Below are 20,405 nucleotides of genomic sequence, written 5' to 3'. Positions count from 1 at the left end.
GAGGATCAAGCGTTAGTAGCCGCAGTAATAGATCAGGGGCACGAGGTGCCTATTCATGGTGAGATCAACACCATCTCTAGAGGGTTCTCAGGAGGAGGATGCACCGCCTCCTAGCATAAGAAATACGCATAAGAGGTGATGGCAGTAGAGGTACAGGAGGTAGATCAGACTCCCGATGTCAACCTTGTCTTCACTAAGGCCGACCGCCAGGACGTCAAACCACACGAAAATTACCCGATGGTGATTTCGGTAGTGACAGCAGGTAGGAGGGTGCATCACGTCCTCGTAGAGTAAGGAAGTTCGACCGATGTGATGTTCTGGTCAACCTTCAACAAGTTGCAGTTGTCTCCAGACCAATTGAGACCTTATACCGGTTGCTTGGGAGACCAGGTGGAGGTGCGTGGACACATAGAGCTGAGGACAACATTCACGGATGGCACAGCCTCGCGTACTGTAAACATCAGGTACCTCGTTGTTAACGCTCCGTCAGCCTATAATATACTTTTGGGCAGACCTGCTTTGAACAGGATTGGAGCGGTGCCTCTACGAGGCACATGAAGATGAAGTTGCCTTCCCTCGAGGGTACGATGATCACCATCAAGTCTAATCAGAAAGAAGCTAAGAAGTGTTACGAGAACAGCCTCAAGATGAAGAGAGGGGTGTTCGTTATTGCTACCCAGCTTCCGAGAGAAGAAGGGGTCACCCGCGCAGAGATCGCCCAGGAGAGATGACCCGAACCTGCCGAAGATGTGTTAGAGAGGGAGATCGGTGGGAAGATGTTCAAGCTTGGCAAATCCTTAGGCCAAGAGACACATGATCAGATTGCCGAAGTCATATCACGACACCTTGATGCTTTTGCATGGTCTGCCTCAGACATGCCTGGCATAAATCCTGACTTCCTGTGTCATCGTCTCAACATGGACCCCCAGGTCCGACCAATTCACTAGAGAAGATGAAAGTTCAACGATGAGAGGCGACTGGTCGTCAGAGAAGAGATAGAGAAGCTGCTCAGGGCTGGCCACATCAGGGAGATTCAGTATCCTGAGTGGTTGGCCAACGTGGTGCTAGGGAAGGAGGTCAGTGGGAAATGGAGGATGTGCGTTGACTTCACACACCTCAACAAGGCCTGTCCGAAGGACTCCTACCCGCTGCCCAGCATTGACGCTTTAGTGGACAGTGCGTCCGGTTGCAGACTACTCAGCTTCCTGGATGCCTTTTCTGGTTACAACCAGATCATGATGCACCCCAAGGACGAGGGCAAGACAGCGTTCATGACAGAGCTGTCTTGTTATTGTTATAAGGTGATGCCCTTTGGGCTTAAGAATGCAGGGACGACTTACCAAAGGCTGGTGGACAAAGTGTTAGCGCCCATGTTAGGGCCGAATGTCCAAGCGTATGCGGATGACATGGTAGTCACCTCCCAGCAGAGGGAGCAGCATGTAGCAGACCTAGAAGAGCTATTCACCACAATAGCTAAGTACATGTTAAAGTTGAACCCGGAGAAGTGTGTGTTCGGGGTAGAAGTAGGAAAGTTCTTGGGTTTCCTACTCACTGAATGTGGGATAGAGGCGAATCCTAAAAAGTGTGTTGCGATCATAGCGATGAGGAGCCCGATCTCAGTGAAGGAGGTGCAGCAGTTGATAGGACGCATGGTCGCTCTGTCCAGATTTGTATCAACAAGAGGAGATAAGGGGCATCCTTATTTCCAATGCCTGAAGAGGAATAACAGGTTCGTATGGACCAGGGAGTGCGAAGAGGCGTTCCTAAAACTGAAGGAGTACCTGGCTAGTCCACCAGTGTTGTGTAACCCACAGCTGGGTACTCCACTCCGCCTGTACTTCGCGGTTATAGAAAAGGCGATTAGTTCGGTTCTGGTGCAAGAGCAGGACCAGGTACAGAAACCAGATGTGGCAGGAAGGATGGTGCGATGGGCAGTACAACTATCAAAGTTTGATGTGCAGTATGAGCCCAGAGGATCTATTAAAGGCCAGGTTTATGCTGACTTCGTGGTAGAGCTCTCCTCGGTGGCCACACACCAAGAAGGAGTAGGTTTTCGATGGGTACTCTTTGTAGACGGTTCCTCCAACCAACAGGTAGTGGGGCTGGTGTCATCTTGGAAGGGCCAAATGGGCTGCTGATTGAGCAGGCCCTGCGGTTCGCTTTCAAGGCCAGTAACAACCAGGCAGAGTATGAGGCCCTGATTGTTGGAATGCTGCTGGCTAAAGAGATGGGTGCGAAAGGTTTGCTGGTAAAGAGTGACTCCTTGTTAGTCACAGGACAAGTCACGAGAGAATACCAGGCTAAAGACCCTCAGATGGTCGCATTTCTAGAATACGTCCAGGTTCTAAGGGAGACGTTTGAGGTGTTCGAGCTAGTCCACGTGCCCAGAGAACAGAATGCCCAAGCTGACCTGCAAGCAAAGCTCGCCAGTTCGGGCAAGGGGGCAGACAGAGGACCGTCATTCAGGAGACCTTGAGGACACCTCGAACTGCCACAGATAATATGGCAGAAGTGCAACAGATCAGCACTTTGAAGGGGTGAGGAGGAGTCATCGGTTGTTGACGCAGGAGACGTTAAAAACGCCCAGAATAAGTGTGTACCCAGTTGTTGGGGAAAGGTCGTTGCAGGTTTGCCTAGTTGAAACAGGACAAACTTGGATGACACCCTACCAACGTTACTTGGCTGATGGCGTACTCCCACTAGAGCCCACGGAGGCTAGGAAAATCAAGAAAAATTTGAGCAAGTACACTTTGATCAATGGAAAGTTGTTTAGGCATGGGTTCACCCACCCTATCCTGGTATGCGTAAGTGGGGAGCAGTGCACACGCATTATGGAAGAACTTCATGAAGGGATATGCGGAAGCCACATCGACGACTAATCTCTCTCATCAAAAGCCATTCGTGCAGGATATTATTGGCCAACCATGAGGGGAGATTGCACGGGGTATGCACAACGGTGCAAGCAGTGCCAACAACACGCTGACTAGCACAAGGAGCCTCCAGAAGAGCTTAGGTCGATCTATAGCTCATGGCCGTTTCATACTTGGGGGATCGACATTCTGGGGCCTTTCCCTTTAGCAATGCGGTAGATGAAGTACCTAGTGGTTGCCATAGAATACTTCACAAAATGGATAGAGGCTGAGCCAGTAGCGCAGATTACAGCCCATAAGATCCAACACTTTGTGTGGAAAAACATAGTGTGCCGCTTTGGAATCCCAAAACGGTTGGTGTCTGATAATGGTACCCAGTTTGCGAGCCAACAGTTGGGCAAACTATGAACGGAGCTAGAATAAAGCAGGTGTTCGCATCGGTTGAACTCCCCCACACGAACGAGCAGGTCGAGTCTGAAGAGAAGGCTAGATAAAGCCAAAGGGACCTGGGCAGAAGAAGTTCCTAGAATTGTGTGGGCTTACCACACTACTCCCCAGTCCACAACCAGATAAACACCCTTTAGCTTGATATACGGTTCAGACGCAATGATTCCAGTAGAAATCCAAGAAAACTCGCCACGTTTCCAGAACTTTGTGGTCGAAAAGTTCAATGAAGAGAGAAAGTTGAACCTGGACCTACTGGACGAAGTAAGGGAGGAAGCAAGGATCAAGGCTAAAGCCTTGAAGAGAAGGGTGGAGTACAAGTATAGCTCCAAGCTGAGACCTTGGCAGTTTCAGGTTGCCGACCTGGTGATGCGGAAGGCCCACACATACCAGCTAGATAACAAGTTGTCCCCCAAGTGGACTGGTCCTTTCAGAGTGACAGAGGCCCTTGGGAATGGAGCATACAGGCTCGAGACATTAGAAGGTGGGGCGATCCCTTGTACTTGGAATGCAGCTAACCTTAAATTTTATTTCAGTTGAATTATTGCATTGAACACAGTTTTAGGGAACACTCTTTTTCCCTTACAAGGGTTTTTTAACGAGGTCACCCAATAAAAATTTTAAGTTATTCAGTTAAAGAGAAATATTTATGTACAATGCAGGTAAATGAACCTCTCCCTTAGTTCAATACACCAAGATTGGGAATAGTATGGTTCCTAGTCAGCCTCCCTCTTGTGTGGGTTCACCAAGGCTGGGAATAGTATGGTTCAACCGTTAAAATCCACCCTTGACTTCATACAGCAAGGGTGAGTTCAGTTATCAAAATTCCCCCTTGACTTCATATAGCAAGGGTGAGGTCAGTTATCAAATCCCCCCTTGCCTTCATACAACAAGGGTGAGGTCGGTTATCAAAAACCTGTCCCTTGACTTCATACAGCAAGGATGAGGTTAGTTATCAAAAACCTGTCCCTTGACTTCATACAACAAGGATGAGGTTAGTTATAAAAAACTTGTCCCTTGACTTTATACAACAAGGATGAGGTTAGTTATCAAAAACCTGTCCCTTGACTTCATACAACAAGGATGAGGCTAGTTATTAAGACATGTCCCTTGACTTCGTACAACAAGGATGAGGTGAGTTATGAACCATTCATTTGGGGTTAGAAGTCTCAAGATGGGGATAGGATGGTTCGCAGGAAACACCTCCCCCTTTGAGTGAGAACGCCAAGGACGAACAATGTGGTTCGTTAGTTAAATCCACCCTTGACTTCATACAATAAGGATAAGGTCAGTTATTAAGATCCTCGCTTGACTTCATACAGCAAGGGGGAGGTCAGTTATCAAATCCTCCCTTACCCTACGGGCAAGGACGAGGTCAGTCGCGAGCTTTTCACTTAGGTTAGAGACCTCGAGACTGGGATAGGATGGTTCGCAGAGAACACCTCCCTCTTGAGTAAAAACTCCTAGGTCGAAACAACATGGTTCGCTAGTATCACCAGCAAAGCATGTCCTTCAACCTAAAGAAGGCAGAAACGAGGTCAGCAGGGAGACCTTTCCTTTACCTTACGAGTCAAAGGTCAAAAACATGAAGTGAAGGGTTTTCCTTATCTCTGTACAATGAAAGTAAGACCAATTATCGGTTGTACGCATGTCAACGATGCCTCAAGACTGTGAAGGTCACAAGAAGGTAGAGCAGGTGGGAAGAAGTGTGCTACCTAGAGTATGAATGTTCGTCCAAGGGTGTTGTTAGTCAAAGTTAATACAAGTAAAGCAGCTAACAACCAAGACATAGCAGATTAAAGAAAGGCAGATGTTCATAAATATATATGTATAAGATACAAATTGTTCATCAAAGGGTTAAGTTACAATACATAAAGAGCTACTCCCTGGGCACGAGCTGCTCATCAACGACCCGCTTCGTCTCTGCGAAGGGGGAAAGATCCATCTCAGGATGCACGCAGGCAACCTGAGCCATGGCATCTTCGAACCCCACGCCATAAGCATCGGCGGCATCACTGGTGAGTTCCTCTTCAGTTTGCTTGAAGAGCTCGATCTTCTAGGCAAGTTCCCCCTCCACCTGACCAAGTTAGGCCTCGTGCTGAGTGGCCCTCTCCTCCAGCTTGGCCATCTTGGCCTGCGCCTCCTCTACCTTCTCTTCCAGATCAATCACTTTGTTGTGGAGAGTAGGATCTTCGACTCACATTGAGGGCCTCCTGAAACTTCTCGAAGAAAAGCCTCTTAGTCTCCTTCCCGGACTGTCGAAGGCTTGATAGCTCCTGGTTCAAGGCAGCTTCGCGCTTAGAGGAGACCTTGGCCAGGAGAGCTAGTTCTTCTCTCATCTTCATCGTCTCAGCCTGCGAATCTCGTGCCTTACTCAGAGCGAGGTTGGACGCGATAAGGAACTCCCCAAAGCATTGAGCCACGCAGTCCTAAAGGAGGTCCTCACTCAGGCTATCTACCACCTCTTTATTCTGGAAACACCTAAGAGCTTATTGGAGGATGGCTGGAAGATCGACGGTAGGAGGCACTTGGCCACCTTCAGGAGCGCTCTCCCCCCGCCTTCGTGTATGATGAGATCACGAGTAGAGAAGGCACTACGGGGTTGTCCCTGAAGGATGGGGCGTGGCAATCAGAGGCAGAGTGCGATGGTGCCACGACATCGTCCACCCTTTGTCTTTAAAGACGAGGCTCGTGCAGGTGTCCTCGTCCTCTGAGCTAGTCTCCACCACCACCCCCTTTCGTTTGTTATCAACGTGGGCTAGTTCAGATGAATTCGGAGCAGAAGCAGCAACAAGAGGAGGAGTGCTAGTAGGGGCTGAGGTACCCGCGTCGGCCAGAGCAGCCTTACAACGGGCAACAAGCTCAACCAGCTTGTTCCTTTTCTCTACGTTAAGAACCATGTCTGCACAAGAACGACAAAGGGTAAGAAACTGAACTGACACAATATGCAAATAACAGCAGATACAAAACAGAAATAGAAAGGGTACCAATATGGCTCTTAAGTGCCTTGGCGCAGAACTCGAGCTTGATCAGTTTAGCGGTGTCAAACACCACTCCCAAGCTCGAGAGGAGTTGGCACATCTCACGATCAGGAGGGGTCAAGTCTTTCTAGGTTTCTTGACTCCCGGTTTCTCCACCCAGTAAAGTGGAAAACCATTCAGCAAGGTGGGATTGTGGATGCTGCAGCATATCTTCAAGAATTTCTTCTTGAAGGCTTTATAAGACTACTGGAAGAGAGTCAGGAGGACTCTCCCCACCACTCTATTGTAGCTCAACCATAGCTTCTTCCCGGGATTCTTCACCTCTAAGAAGTAGAGCAAGACGTCCACGGAGGGTGAGTGGCCGAGATGGTCTCAAAAGATCGCGAAGAATCGTACAAAGGCCCAGCTATTAGGATGCAGATGAGCAAGGGCCACGTTGACCTCTGTAAGAAGAGAGCACTCGAACCGCGAAAGGGGGAGGCAGAATCTGAGCCCCTTGAAAACTGTGGTGTACATGAAAAAGAAAGGCTCGTCAGGATCCGTGCGATCGTCAGCACACACAAGAACGCCTACCCAACAAGGCAAAAACCTTTAGGTACACATCGAGTTCCTTTCCAAAGACATGGAACTTGTCATGGGATTTTCCCTGCTTGTACGTATCAATGTCCTTGAAGGCTTTCATTTGAGAAGTCTCGGCCAAAAGGTCCTCTAGAGCCTAGGGGTAGAGGGTTCTGTAGTCGACAGAGAAAGGAGGGTTCATAGTGGTTTTTGTTCTGGCCATCTCGGTAAGAAAGCTAAAAAGAGAGAAAGGAAGGAAGAAAATGAGGGTTTACAAGAATATGATGGCGTGACTCGATAAAACTAGAAAAACCGGGACTCGAGAATGAAGAACAGAGAAAACATAAAATGCAGAAAACATAAACATTCTCAAAACAGTTATAACATGATATGAGCAGCGGAATCATAAAACAAGAGCAATCAATGATTAAAGATCATACCTTTGAATAAGTTAGGTTTCGGAGGTAGGGTTTTTGAAGAGGAAGAGAAAGTGTTTCGTGCGGGAGAAATGCTTGAGAAATGTTCGAAAATCGCCCAAGTGAAAGTAATGAAACAATGAAAAGAGCGTAAGGGTTTAAAGGTTTAAACAGTGCACGAAGAAGTTTAAGCGCTAGCAAATGATAGTCGTTGATCTTGCCACAAGTACGCTCACTTAAAAAGTATGGTGAAACGTCACTTCGGTGTACTGTTCACATCCTGTCACCCAGTGCCACCTAGGTCGCCTAGGGTGATCACTTAGTCTCTTCACTGAAACAAGTTACAGTTTGAGACTTGGGGGCTTGTGTACCGACCAGTCCTCGGACATCGACGTCAGGGATCGACATCGGACCCCGCCAATAGAGGGAGAGATCGGACGTCGGTGGTCTGAACAGCTATATTGGGCCACGTAAGGTGGGCCCTAGAATTACACTAAGTTACCAGTTAAAACATCAGATATGAAGAAAGCCTAAGTCACAAGGGATCCATGCAGGTGGTGTGTATAGCGCATTCAGGCACCGCACGAGTAAATAGAGGCGCCAAGGCCCGTAGGGTTAGGGCTTCCAAGTAAAGTTGCATGCATGGCACATGAATACTTAGGGCACCCATAGAACAGATGGCGCCAGAGATTAGGTGCACAAGTTGGTACCCAAGCAGCCATTTTGTTAGTCATTGCACTCTAGTTAAGGAAAGTTCTATGTGCCAAATTACGCTAAGATTGTATAATAGCAGCGCAGGGACGTTCTCCAAGGAACCCTGGACATGGGTAACAAAACAGAGGTAAACCCTAGTTTCAACCTATATAAAGGGTGCTAAGAACCCTAGCAAGGTACACAGTTTCTAAGACTGGAACTACTTTATACACTCATTGTTTCTTTGCCCTAATACTGACTTGAGCGTCAGAGTGCAAACGGCTGTCAAGGCGCCCTTTGTCTTTGCAGGTGAGAGATTCTTCAACCAAGGAAGTTTGATTCTCAGGCGGAGATAGGAAGGCCAGGGACTGCCGTTTGAGTCAACCAGCGAGCGAGTCAACCGGCGAGAACATATTCTATGGCTACCACGAGGTACTTCATCTGCCGCACCGCTAAAGGGAAAGGCCCCAAAATTTCGATCCCCCAAGTGTGAAATGGCCATGGGCTATAGATCGATCTGAGTTCTTCTAGAGGCACCTTGTGCTAGTTAGCATGTTGCTGGCACTTCTTGCACTGCTGTGCATACCCTGTGCAATCTTCCCTCATGGTTGGCCAATAATATCCTGCACGAATGGCCTTCGACGAGAGAGCTCGGCCATTGATGTGGCTCCCACATATCCCTTTATGGAGTTCTGCCATGATGCGCGTGCACTGCTCACCACTTACACATACCTGGATAGGGTGAGTGAACCCATGTCTAAACAACTTTCCATCGATCAAGGTGTACTTGCTCGAATTTTTCTTCATTTTCCTAGCCTTTGTAGGCTCTAGCGGGAGTATCTCATCAACCAAGTAGCGCTTGTAAGGTGTCATCCAGGTTTTGCCCTCTTCGACTAGGCAAACCTGCAACGACTTCTCCCTAGAAACTGGATACGTGCTTATTCTGAGCGTCTTTAATGTCTCCTGAGTCAACGACCGATGACTCCTCTTCACCCCTTCCGAAGTGCTAATCTGTTCGACTTCTGCTGTATTATCTGCGGCAGTTCGAGGTGTCCTCAGGATCTCCTGAATGACTGTCCTCTTTCTGCCCCCATTGCCTGAACTGGCGAGCTTTGCTAGCAAGTCAGCTCGGGCATTCTGTTCTCTGGGCACATGTACTAATTTGAACACATCAAACGTCTCCCTCAGAACCTAGACGTACTCTAGGTATGCGTCCATCTGAGGGTCTTTAGCCTGATATTCTCCTGTGACATGACCTGTGACTAACAAGGAGTCACTCTTTGCCAACAAACCTTTCACACCCATCTCCTTAGCCGACATCATTCCAGCGATCAGGGCCTCATATTTTGCCTAGTTGTTACTGGCTTTGAAAGCGAACCGCAGGGCCTGCTCAATCAATAGCCCATTTGGCCCTTCCAAGATGACGCCAGCCCCACTACCCTGTTGGTTGGAGGAACCGTCTACAAGGAGTACCCATCTAAAACCTACTTCTTCTTGGTGCGTGGCTGCCAAAGAGAGCTCTACCATGAAGTCAACATAAGTTTGGCCTTTAATAGGGTTTGGGCTCATACTGCACATCGAACTTTGATAGCTCTATTGCCCAATACTCCATCCTTCCTGCAACATCCGACTTCTATAAGACCTTGCGAATGGGAAGGTTTGTCATCACTATCATTGTAAAGCTCTGGAAGTAGTGGCGTAGTCTCCGCGCTGAGAATACTACTGACAGGGCTGCTTTCTCTATGGCCTGGTATCTCACCTCAGGCCCCTGCAATACTTTGCTAACAAATTAGATTGGCTTCTGCACCTGGTCCTGCTCTTGCACAAGGACCGAACTGATCGCCCGTTCTGTAATTGCGAAGTACAGACGAAGTGGAGTACCTAGATGTGGCTTGCATAACACTGGTGGACTGGTGTACTCCTTCAGCTTGAGGAACGCCTCTTCACACTCCCTGGTCCATACGAACCTGCTTTTCCTCTTCAGAGACTAGAAATAGGGATGTCCCTTATCTCCCCCTGCTAACACGAATCTGGACAAAGCGGCCATGCGCCCTGTCAACTGCTGCACCTCCTTTACTAAGATCGAGTTCCTCATTGCTATGATCGCAACGCACTTCTCAGGATTCGCCTCTATCCCACGCTCGGTGAGTATGAACCCTAAGAACTTGCCTGCTTTTACCCCGAACACACACTTCTCAGGGTTCAGCTTCAACCTGTACTTGCCTATTGTGGTGAATAGCTCTTCTAAATCTGCTACATGTTGCTCCCTCTGCTGGGAGGTGACCACCATGTCATCCACATATGTTTGGACATTTAGTCCTATCATGGGCACTAGTACTATGTTCATCAGTCTCTGGTAGGTCGCATCGGCATTCTTAAGCCCAAAGGGCATCACCTTATAACAATAACAAGACAACTGTGTCATGAACGTTGTCTTGCACTCGTCCCTGGGGTGCATCCTGATCTGGTTGTAACCGAAAAAGGCGTCTAGAAAGCTGAGTAGTATGCAATCAGATGCACTGTCTACCAAAGCATCAATATTGGGCAGCGGGTAGGAGTCCTTCGGACATGCCTTGTTGAGGTCTGTAAAGTCGACGCACATTCTCCACTTTCCACTAGCCTTCTTCACCAACACCACGTTCGCCAGCCACTCAGGGTACTAAATCTCCCTAATGTGGCCAGCGCTTAGTAGCTTCTGTGTCTCTTCTCTGACGACCTGTCGCCTCTCGTCATTGAACTTTCTTCTTCTCTGGCGAACAGGTCGAACTTGTGGATCCATGGTGAGACAATGACACAAGAAGTCAGGATCTATGCCAGGCATGTCTGAGGCAGACCATGCAAAAGCATCCAGGTGTCGCGCTATCACTTCGGCAATCTGGTTTTGTGTCTCTTGGCCTAAAGACTTGCCAAGCTTGAACCTCTTTCCACTGATCTCCCTCTCCAACACCTCATCTGTAGGTTCGGGCCGACTCTCTCGGGCGATCTCTACGCGGGTGACCCCTTCTTCCCTTAGAGGTTGGGTGGTAACAACGAACACTCCTATCTTCGTCTTGAGGCTATTCTCGTAGCACTTCTTAGCCTCCTTCTGATCAGACTTGATAGTGATCACCGTACCCTCAAGGGAAGGCAACTTCATCTTCATGTGCCTCGTAGAGGCCACCACTCTAATCCTGTTTAAAGTAGGTCTACCCAAAAGTATATTGTAGGTTGATGGAGCGTTAACAACGAGATACTTGATGTTTGTAGTGCGTGAAGTTGTGCCATCTGTGAAGGTCATCCTCAGCTCTATGTGTCCACGCACTTCTACCTGGTCTCCAGTGAAACCATACAAGCAACCAGTATAAGGTTTGAACTAGTCTGGAGGCAACTGCAGCTTATTGAAGGTCGACCAGAACATCACATCGGTCGAACTTTCTGGTCCACGAGGACGCGATGCACCCTCCTCCCTACTGTCACTACCGAAATCACCACCGGATCATTGTCATGCGGAACGACGTCCTGGCGGTCGGCCTTGGTGAAGACGAGGTCGACATCAGGAATCTGATCTGCCTCCTGTACTTATACTGCCATCAACTCTCGCGCATACTTCTTTCGCTGGGAGGCGGTGCAACCTCCTCTTGAGAACCCTCCAGATATGGTGTTGATCTCATCATGAATGGGCACCTTGTGCCCTTGATCACCTCCCAAGGTTGCTGACGCCTGAGCCCCCTGCGGCTCTTGGAGGTAGTCCTTCAAGAAGCCGCTCTTCACTAGCTCGTCCAACTGGTACCCAAGTGACAAGCAGTTTCGTATGGCGTGGCCATAGGCTTGGTGGAATTCGCACCAAGCGTTCTTGCTGGGCCCCAACTTTTTGTCAGTCTTTTGGGGTGCCTTCAATTTTTCCGCTATGTTAGGAATAGCGATCAACTCCCTCAACTCTACTAGAAAATTATGCCTGGGGGGCGCGTCCTCCCTTGTGCGTGCCCTAGTCTGAGGCTTCCTGGTCTCGTAGGGTTGCTGCTTCCCCGAGGCCTTCTGTCGTTGCCTCATGCACTCTCATGGGCTGAGGTCGACCAGTCGCTCGAGGTCGGACAGGGCCAACGCTACTGCGTTTTTTTGTGACCCTATCTTCTACGACAATGTGCACCATAACTCGACGCCTGATCTCGCAGAACGTCTTCGGGCAACATCTAATCAATGAGTCGCTGAAGGGCCTTGGTAGCACTCCTTTGGTGAAGGTGTGCACTGTCATGGCTTCATCCTTGGTGTTTAGCCTCACCACTTGGACCCCAAACCTGTTTAAGAACTCTTTCAAGGACTCTCCCTGGTATTGCTTTATGTCAAAGACATTGTAAGAGATTGAAGGGGGAGCCTTGTTGACAAGGTACTATTCTCTTAACAACATTGAGAATTGGTCGAATGAAGTGATGTGTCCATCAGGGAGACTGACGAACCAGTCCAACGCTGCGCCTGCCAACGTGCTCATAAATAGCTTGCAGTACACATCATCAGAACCTCCTGACAGCATCATCTGGGTGTGGAACGCTGTGAGGTGAGCCTCCAGATCCTCTACACCTGTGAAGGTGACCTTCAGACTCATGGACGTGCCTGGTATCATAGTTCGCTCCCCTACATTCTGCAAATTTTTGCGCAGTTCCTCATTGGTTATGCGCAGCTCTTCGTTGTTTGCTTGCGGTCTGGCTAGATCAACTTGGAAACGATCCTAGTCGACTCTAGACGCTGCTACCGCCTCCTGAAGGGCGCGTATGGTCTCCATGAGTTGTTGCATGGAGACATTGCCTCCTCCTGAGGGCGCAACAGATCCTTGCCTCGTACTCCTCATATTGCTGGTAGGCTTCTAACACGATTTGGGACCTAGTTTTATCGGGCCCCACGGTGGGCGCCAAATGTTCTCGTCGGTTGACTCGATTGTCGGTTGAACGAAAGTCTCTAGCCCGCCTATCTCCATCTGAGAATCGAACTTCCTTGGGTTGAAGAACTTCTCACTTGCAAAGACAAAAGAGCACTTTGGCGGCCGTTTGTACTCTGACGCTCAAGTCAATACTGGGGCAAAGAAAAAGTAAGTGAATAAAGTAGTTTTAGTCTTAGAAACGGTGTACCTTACTAGGGTTCTTACCACCCTTTATATAGGTTGTGGCTAGGGTTTACTTCTATTTTCTTACCCATATTTAGGGTTCCTGGGAGAACGTCCTTGCACCACTATTACACAATCTTAACGTAATCTAGCACATAAGACTTTTACTGGAGTGCAACGACTAACAAAATGGCAGCCAAGGTACCAACTCATGCACCAATGTTGCGGAGCCATCTGTTTTATGGGTGCCCTAAGTATTCACGTGTCATGCATGCAGTCTACCCTTGGAAACCCTAACCCTAACGGGCCTTAGCGCTTCCAAGGGCTACTTGCTTGTGTCGCGCCCGAATGCACTATACACCTCGCACACATGGATCCCTCGTGACTTAGGCCTTTCTCTTATATCAGACACCGATGTTCGATGTCTGATGTTTTTCTCTGGCGCCGATGTCTGAGGTCTTTCACTGGCGTTGATGACCGAGGACTGGTCGGTACATATATTATAGTGTTTTTGATTTTGGGTTAGAAAAATATATTAACAAATTGTTATATTTGCAAGAGGATTTTCAAGAAGTAAACAACCTTACAAGAAGTATTTTGGTAGAAGTTTATAACTCTCTATTTACTTGTGATTGATGTTGACTAAAAACACAAAGATAAAGAATAATAAGATCACTAAAATTGAATCTATGATCAAATCCTAAGTAGCCAAAATTACAAAGTAGCCAATATAACAAAGTTCCAAAGTTTTTACAAAAATCTTTTATGATTAAGGATTTTCATCAACTATCTGCCTTTTCTTCATGGTTTTCCAAGTGAGCTCAAAAGTTTGAGTAATTCTTGTTGCAATTTTGTGTATCTCACTTCTTGGAGGATAACCCAAGGGATAAGAGAAGACACTCATCATGTCATCAGCAAACTCATCAACTTTTGAGTACTCCAATCTTTTTAGCTTTGATTCAATATCCTGTAAAGTCATTGTCTTCTTTTTCATGTTCTTATGGTCACCAAGATCACTCTTTTTGAAAATCCATGCATCTCTTCCAACCATTAAATGCTTCAACATTGCCCAACTCTTCTTACTCTTATCACACTCCTTGTACCTAATTTCTTGATTATTGGCACCGAATTCTAATGGATTTTTTGTATTAACCCATATTGCTTTTGCATAATATCCCTTCTTATTCTTCTATTCACATACACTTTCAAGGACATGAAGAATAAATTTGTATGATCAGCTTCTTGCAAGATTGTTCTAATTCTCCCATTGTTGAGTAGAAAATGAAAGAAGAAAAAAAGAATAGAAAGAAAAATATGACTTAGAAGACCAAACTTGTTATTTAAACCAATATATATTAAACAATAGTCAAATTTAGGGATGGCAATGCGGGGCAGACTCACTAATCTAGCCTGCTAACCCGCTTAAGCCCGTCCGACATAACTCACAACCCACGCGGGCCAACAACGGGGCAGGGCAGGTTGGCCCACTGTCCCGCATAAATAAATAAAAAATTGTAAAAAAAAAAGTATACTCATTCATCCATTATTGTAGTGTGACATTTATTTTATTTTATTTGAAAAAAAATTGAATTTAATGTACTGAAAAAATAATATTTTATTTTAATCGTTTAAAGGAGTTAGTTTTTTTTATCAACAATAAAAAAAATAAGAACCACTTTAGGGGTGATGCAACACATGTACAACATCGCTAAAAAACGAACAATCCTTCCTCCCAAAAGTTTACCACTAAATTCTTACTAGAACAAATACAGTTTGAGCTCAAACTGTATTTGAGCTCAAATGGAAAAACTTGCAGAAAGGACTTTAGAGGTTACCCAAGACCAAACATTTAGTTGAGCCATGAAATTAGTATGAAGGGTGACAGTGGATTTAGTTTTAAGTAAAGTCTTATATTTAAAATTTGTTAATAAAAAAAGTAATATAAAGAAGAGATTTCAATAAGATAGTTAAAAAATTAGTTATCTTCATTAAAATATTTTGTAGCAAAACATTGATATTCTTATACATTTACATATATAGGAAAAATAGATGCAAAACAAAACTTTAATTATTTATAGTCAAGCCTTCTAACAACCCTGATACTTGAATTTATATTTTTATCTTAATTGAATGAATTGAAACATGGATAAAATTTTAATATTTAAGTAGTAGGAATAAGTTTTTTTTACATATTGAAATTTTAATTTTTGAAAACATATATATTTTTCTTGTGCGGACGGGCCCACAGAGGTTACCTCTTATGCTGTACGGGTCAGTGAAATGAGCCCACACTTCCTACGCGAGGTGGACCGTGCCAAACCCAAAATGGGCAAGCCCGGATTGCCACCCCTGGTCAAATTGATTATTTTACTCTTTTTAATAATGATTTTATATAAAAAAAATGATTTAGTTTGGAAGATAATAATATCACTTATTTTCTTTAGATTTTAATATTAATTTAAAGAATTTATTACAAATTTAATATTAATATCAAATATTATTATATTATTTTTATTCATATATACATAACGGACACTACGATTAGTACATATTTAAAATTAATTTAATGGTCACAAATTCATATCGTATATTTTTATTTTTTTTATTTTAATATATTTTTTTCATGTTATATTTTAATATAGTGCATATCATAATATAATTAATTATTATGTATATTACAACATATGATGACCGTGTGAATATTGGACTGAATGGTAAATCTATTTATTTTTATAAGGTCAAGAAATTTAAATGAATCGTCTTTATTTTCAAAATAATAATACCACTAAATTACAAAGTAAATATAATGATAAAAACACTATTTAAAATTTTAAGCAGTTGTGTAGTACCCATGGAACACTAACGTAGGATAAATAAATTAAGGATTGAGTTCAAGAGTCAAATGTTGTTTGTTCTGGGGTGTTCATCTGCTAATGCTAAATTTCTTGGTGATGATTTGGGCACACCCTTTCACTGTTTTCACCCTTCAAACACGGTTTATAGCAAAAAATGTTCACCGAAACTGCAGTTGAGATGCACTCCCTCCCAACGCAACAGTTTTAAGAGCTTTTGCAAAAAGGAAGAAGAAGAAACACCATTTTCTCAGGTATGAAATGTTGCTGAATCTTTCCGAGGTCATCTAATTCTGATGTTATCAAGAACCTAATATTATTATTCATTTTGTTATTCCAAATTACAGGGATTCTCAGCCTTGCAAGATGATGATAGCCCATGGGAGAGTGGGAATGTGTGGAGCAATCTTGCACTGTATTTATTCGCTTTGCATATCCCTTTCAGTTTTGGAGGCTTATCCGTTGTGGCCTTTTTCAATGGACAACCAGTTCTTGACCCACAAACTGAGGTCACTTTTGTTATTTGTTCATTTATTTCCCAAAATCATTTGATTAAACCCCTATGTCATCAAATATTAGGATGTTACTGTTTCTATCCTCTAAAGATTTTTGTTATTTAATTAGTCTCTTTAAGAAGTTAACTTGTCAGCACAATATTACTCCAAATGTTTTATCACAGAATTGCTACTTCAAATGTATGTTACCATTATCTTACTAAGAAATAAAGCGCTAACACCCAATAAATGAATGAGAAGAATTGATTGATGACCAAAAGATAGAGAAGAGGATTTAGGGTGTGCTTGGAAATTTTTTGGAAGCATTGTAAACGGAAAATTCCACTTTCCAAAGGAGTAAATCTAGGAGGATGCAAGGAGGTGGATTGGCGTCCTGTTCAACTGAACTGATTTCCACATAAGCACTTACTCTTACTATTATTGTTGCTTTAATAGGGTATATCAACAGTACTCGTTTTTTACTTCTGCAAGATTGATTTGGAAGTTGTTTTTCTAAGGTTTGCACTTTGCTGTCTTCTTGTGCTTGGAATAGCTTTCTTTTTAAAATGGCGTTTTCTTATGTTCACTTGTCCAGTGAGTATGTTAGAAGAAGTTCTAAGGCAGTGCAATATACTATAAATGGTCCTTCATCTCTAGATTTAGTTCACGGTCTGACTTTACATTCTGCCAGAGTTTAGGTTCATTGATTCACAGTGTTATGTCTTTTGAGCAGATATTTTAACAATATATTTTCCCTCGCTGATGCAGGCCTTATCTCTTCTCACCATTCAGATTCTCGAGCTTAGTGGGGCTCTAGTTTTGTTGAAGCACACAGCTAAGCCACAATACAAGTTTTCAAATTTCTTCAAAAAGAACAACTTATTGAGCTACAGGAACTGGTTTCTGTCATCAGCTCTGGGATTTGGGTTTCTTGCTCTTCTGATTTTCTTAACGTCTCTACTTGCTTACTTATTATATGGCTCCAAGGTTGGTCATTACATTTTTTCCCAGTTATATCATTTCATTTATGTAGAAAAGCAATATAAACTATATGATTGCACATTTGTTATAGTTCTCCTTGCATTGTCTTTACTGCTTGCATAGGTCTCATAGTAGAACAATAAGTAGCACCGTTTCACTAATTCGGGTTTTAAGACTTTATGGAATGAGTAGTTTTTGCAAAGGAATAGTTTCTAAGAGTAAACAACAACCAAAGGTTTTATGGCTTTATGGAATGAGTAGTTTTTGCAAAGAAATAGTTTCGAGTAAACAACAACCAAAGGTTTTAAGGCTTCATGGAATGAGTAGTTTTTGCAAAGAAATAGTTTCTAAGAGTAAACAACAACCAAAGGTTTTTAAGGCTTTATGGAATGAGTAGTTTTTGCAAAGAAATAATTTCTAAGAGTAAACAACAACCAAAGGATATGGTGGATAACAGAACATATAGTATTTAATGAGAGGTGTTGATAGCTTGATGGATCGAAAAAGATGGAAGAAGGTTCTTCTTTACCATTCCAAGTCAAGGGAAACCAAGTTATACAACAATTCCCGCTGGAGTTCTTCAGAGTTTTATTTATTTTACCAAGTCACTGAAAGCATTATTCTCAGATAAAAAAAAGTGTTGAGGCTTCCAAAAGGTTTCCTAGTTTCTCGTTGCACATTTACAAACGCAAGGCACCCAATTCTCTTCCAAGTTGTTTATTCTCGAGTGTCCAGACAGTGGTGGGAATCCTCAGGATTTAAGTTTCCTCGAGGAGCATGATCTCCTTTGCAAATCACAAGGTGTTATGCTACACCAACTGTGACTTGTTAGTTTGACATCTCAAGGTCCCTTCAAGGCCTTGTATCTTCGTAAAATTGTGTAAGACCAATGCTAATAGATTGTTGGAAGCATCAAGAATCTTCTTTCAAACTCCGTCTTGTTCAATACCACTACAGCTGTAGGTAGTGTGACCCAGAAACTGGTATCATTATGTTTTTTCCTTTCTCTCTATAAATATCTTTCTTTACAAGCATTCATAGTAGTAAATAGGTATAATTAATAAACCTTGTCTCAAAAGATTTTGCTTCCTAATCATGGAAAATACCCCACATTATGAAGTTGTACCAGACACTCCTGTTTTGGAATGACATGTGGTGTCTTTTCTTTTTCTGTCTTGAATATTTAGGAACTCTTAATGTCTACCCTCTGTTGTAATTTGGTAATCTCCAAATTTTCTTAAACAAATTCAGGTTCCTATCAACTAGCATTTTGAAAGAAAAAAAAATGATACGTACTTGGTTATAGGAGAAAACAAAGAATTCCAAGTTCATGCCACTAACTACTTTATTGGAAGACTAAAGGGGAAATTAAAGAAATAAGAGAGTAAAGGCAAATTTGGAAATAGATAGCAAGAAACAATTGTTGTGTTTGGCTTCTGACTTAGAAGTTAGGTAATGGCATAAAGCCCCAAAAGTGGTATATGTCTGAAAAATGCGTGCAATAATTTTAATTCAATACGTTAGAGAAGTTGCTGCACACCCTGTTAAAGCTAACAAATGTGAATGGTTATGACGTCGTATATCAGTCTGAATGATTGATTCAGTTGTGGAAAGTATCCAGCACTCATACTACTACTTAACTTTGTGAGCTGTTGAAATGTGTCATTTTTATGCTTAATAAAAGCATTATTATTGCAAACCATGGAATGGAACTATCATTTCGTTCATCCCTTCCAGCCAAACCTCATGATTATGTGGTAGTTATTCTAAAATTTGCAATTTTTTAAAGTCTGTATATAGCAAATTGAGATGAACTGAAAGTTATGAAATGGTGGTGTTTTCCTTTAACTTTACTTTTACCAAATGGCTGCAGCCTGTGAGCAACCCCATACAGAAGGAAATGCTCGTAAACAGTGGGATCTCAAGAGTGTCTTGTGTGGTTGCTTATTGCATTGTCATTCCCCTTTTGGAAGAAGTTGTTTATAGGGGATTTCTTTTGACATCACTTTCATCCACCATGGAAGGCCAACAAGCTGTTGCCATAAGCTCAGCTATATTCAGTGCCATTCACTTATCTGCTCAGAACTTTCTACAATTGTTCGTCATTGGGTGTATACTTGGATGCTCCTATTCTTGGACTGGGAATTTGAGTTCCTCCATTGTTATACATTCCTTGTACAATGCTTTGACCCTAGTAATATCTTATTTCTATTAAATTATATTTACAAATATGATTCAGCAAACTTCTTATCTTTTTGTCCCAATAATATTCCATTCCCTTCATTCTACTTTACTTTGACGTTTTACAAAATAAACTGTTTAAAATTAATTATTGCTTTAGAAAATATATTATTAATCATCATGAACATTGAAGTTAAAAGTTATATGGAAAAATGTGAAAGTGAAGGGTCTACAAAATGCTTTCTTTCAAGAGCGTCTATTATTCTCCTAAAATTTAATGAAATTGAATGAGTTTATATTTTTATACACTGTCTATCACTTTCTGAGGAGCCTTAACATGAAAGGAAGAAGCTATTAAATTCGTGTTTAAGACCTTTCAAATGGAAAAACAAACACGCTATTAGTCTCTTTACCTCTTATACTTCTTCCCCATTATTTTAAACTTTTAGCATTAAAATATTACATTAGCCTAATGAAGCAAGTTGATTACACTCATTTAAGGGTATTTTTTAATGTTTTTTAATATGTTCAACTAAAATTAAAAAAAAAAACCTTATCAAAAGAAAATAAGTTACTTATTGTACTGGTAGCCCCACACGACCAAGACCATGTCTCAGATTCGGTTATTACGTCGACCGACACCACAAAGCCAATTATATTTAAGCAGAATTAGAGAGGTTAATCAGCAATCAAGAGTTAGGTAATGCACCTCTAAACATGATTCAACCCCTTAACCTAACCCAATAAGAGAGGGGTCCATGACAACCATATAAATAGGCACAAAATCCAAGAACTAAGTACGTCATCATATAGTACTCAGAACACCGAGTGTCGAATACTAAATCTGACTTGACCATCGGA

At 43.3% G+C, this 20,405-nt stretch overlaps 3 protein-coding genes across 3 annotated transcripts; 1 reads left to right on the top strand and 2 right to left on the bottom strand.

Moving 5' to 3' along the window:
* Nucleotides 1-8,505: 8,505 nt before the first annotated feature.
* Nucleotides 8,506-8,835, bottom strand: LOC137835231 (uncharacterized). The gene has a single exon (XM_068643636.2). The coding sequence runs from the start codon at nucleotides 8,833-8,835 to the stop codon at nucleotides 8,506-8,508; it is 330 nt and encodes a 109-aa protein (XP_068499737.2).
* Nucleotides 8,836-13,805: 4,970 nt separating this feature from the next.
* On the bottom strand, nucleotides 13,806-14,475 carry LOC137835217 (transcription factor GTE12-like). Its single transcript, XM_068643614.2, has 2 exons — nucleotides 14,455-14,475; nucleotides 13,806-14,225 (listed from the first exon to the last, which is right to left on the bottom strand). The coding sequence occupies exons 1-2, from the start codon at nucleotides 14,473-14,475 to the stop codon at nucleotides 13,806-13,808; spliced, it is 441 nt and encodes a 146-aa protein (XP_068499715.2).
* A 1,393-nt stretch (nucleotides 14,476-15,868) lies between these two features.
* Nucleotides 15,869-19,615, top strand: LOC137831008 (CAAX amino terminal protease family protein). The gene is made up of 4 exons (XM_068638494.2): nucleotides 15,869-16,142; nucleotides 16,236-16,397; nucleotides 17,151-17,369; nucleotides 19,237-19,615. The coding sequence occupies exons 1-4, from the start codon at nucleotides 15,939-15,941 to the stop codon at nucleotides 19,576-19,578; spliced, it is 927 nt and encodes a 308-aa protein (XP_068494595.2). The 5' UTR covers nucleotides 15,869-15,938; the 3' UTR covers nucleotides 19,579-19,615.
* Nucleotides 19,616-20,405: the final 790 nt, after the last annotated feature.

The sequence above is a fragment of the Phaseolus vulgaris genome, chromosome 11 (genome assembly GCF_051622355.1).
Source record: "Phaseolus vulgaris cultivar YP4 chromosome 11, ASM5162235v1, whole genome shotgun sequence".
Lineage (NCBI taxonomy): Eukaryota > Viridiplantae > Streptophyta > Magnoliopsida > Fabales > Fabaceae > Phaseolus > Phaseolus vulgaris.
Note: the sequence above shows the minus strand (reverse complement) of the source record. Positions and strands in the feature narration are given on the sequence as shown.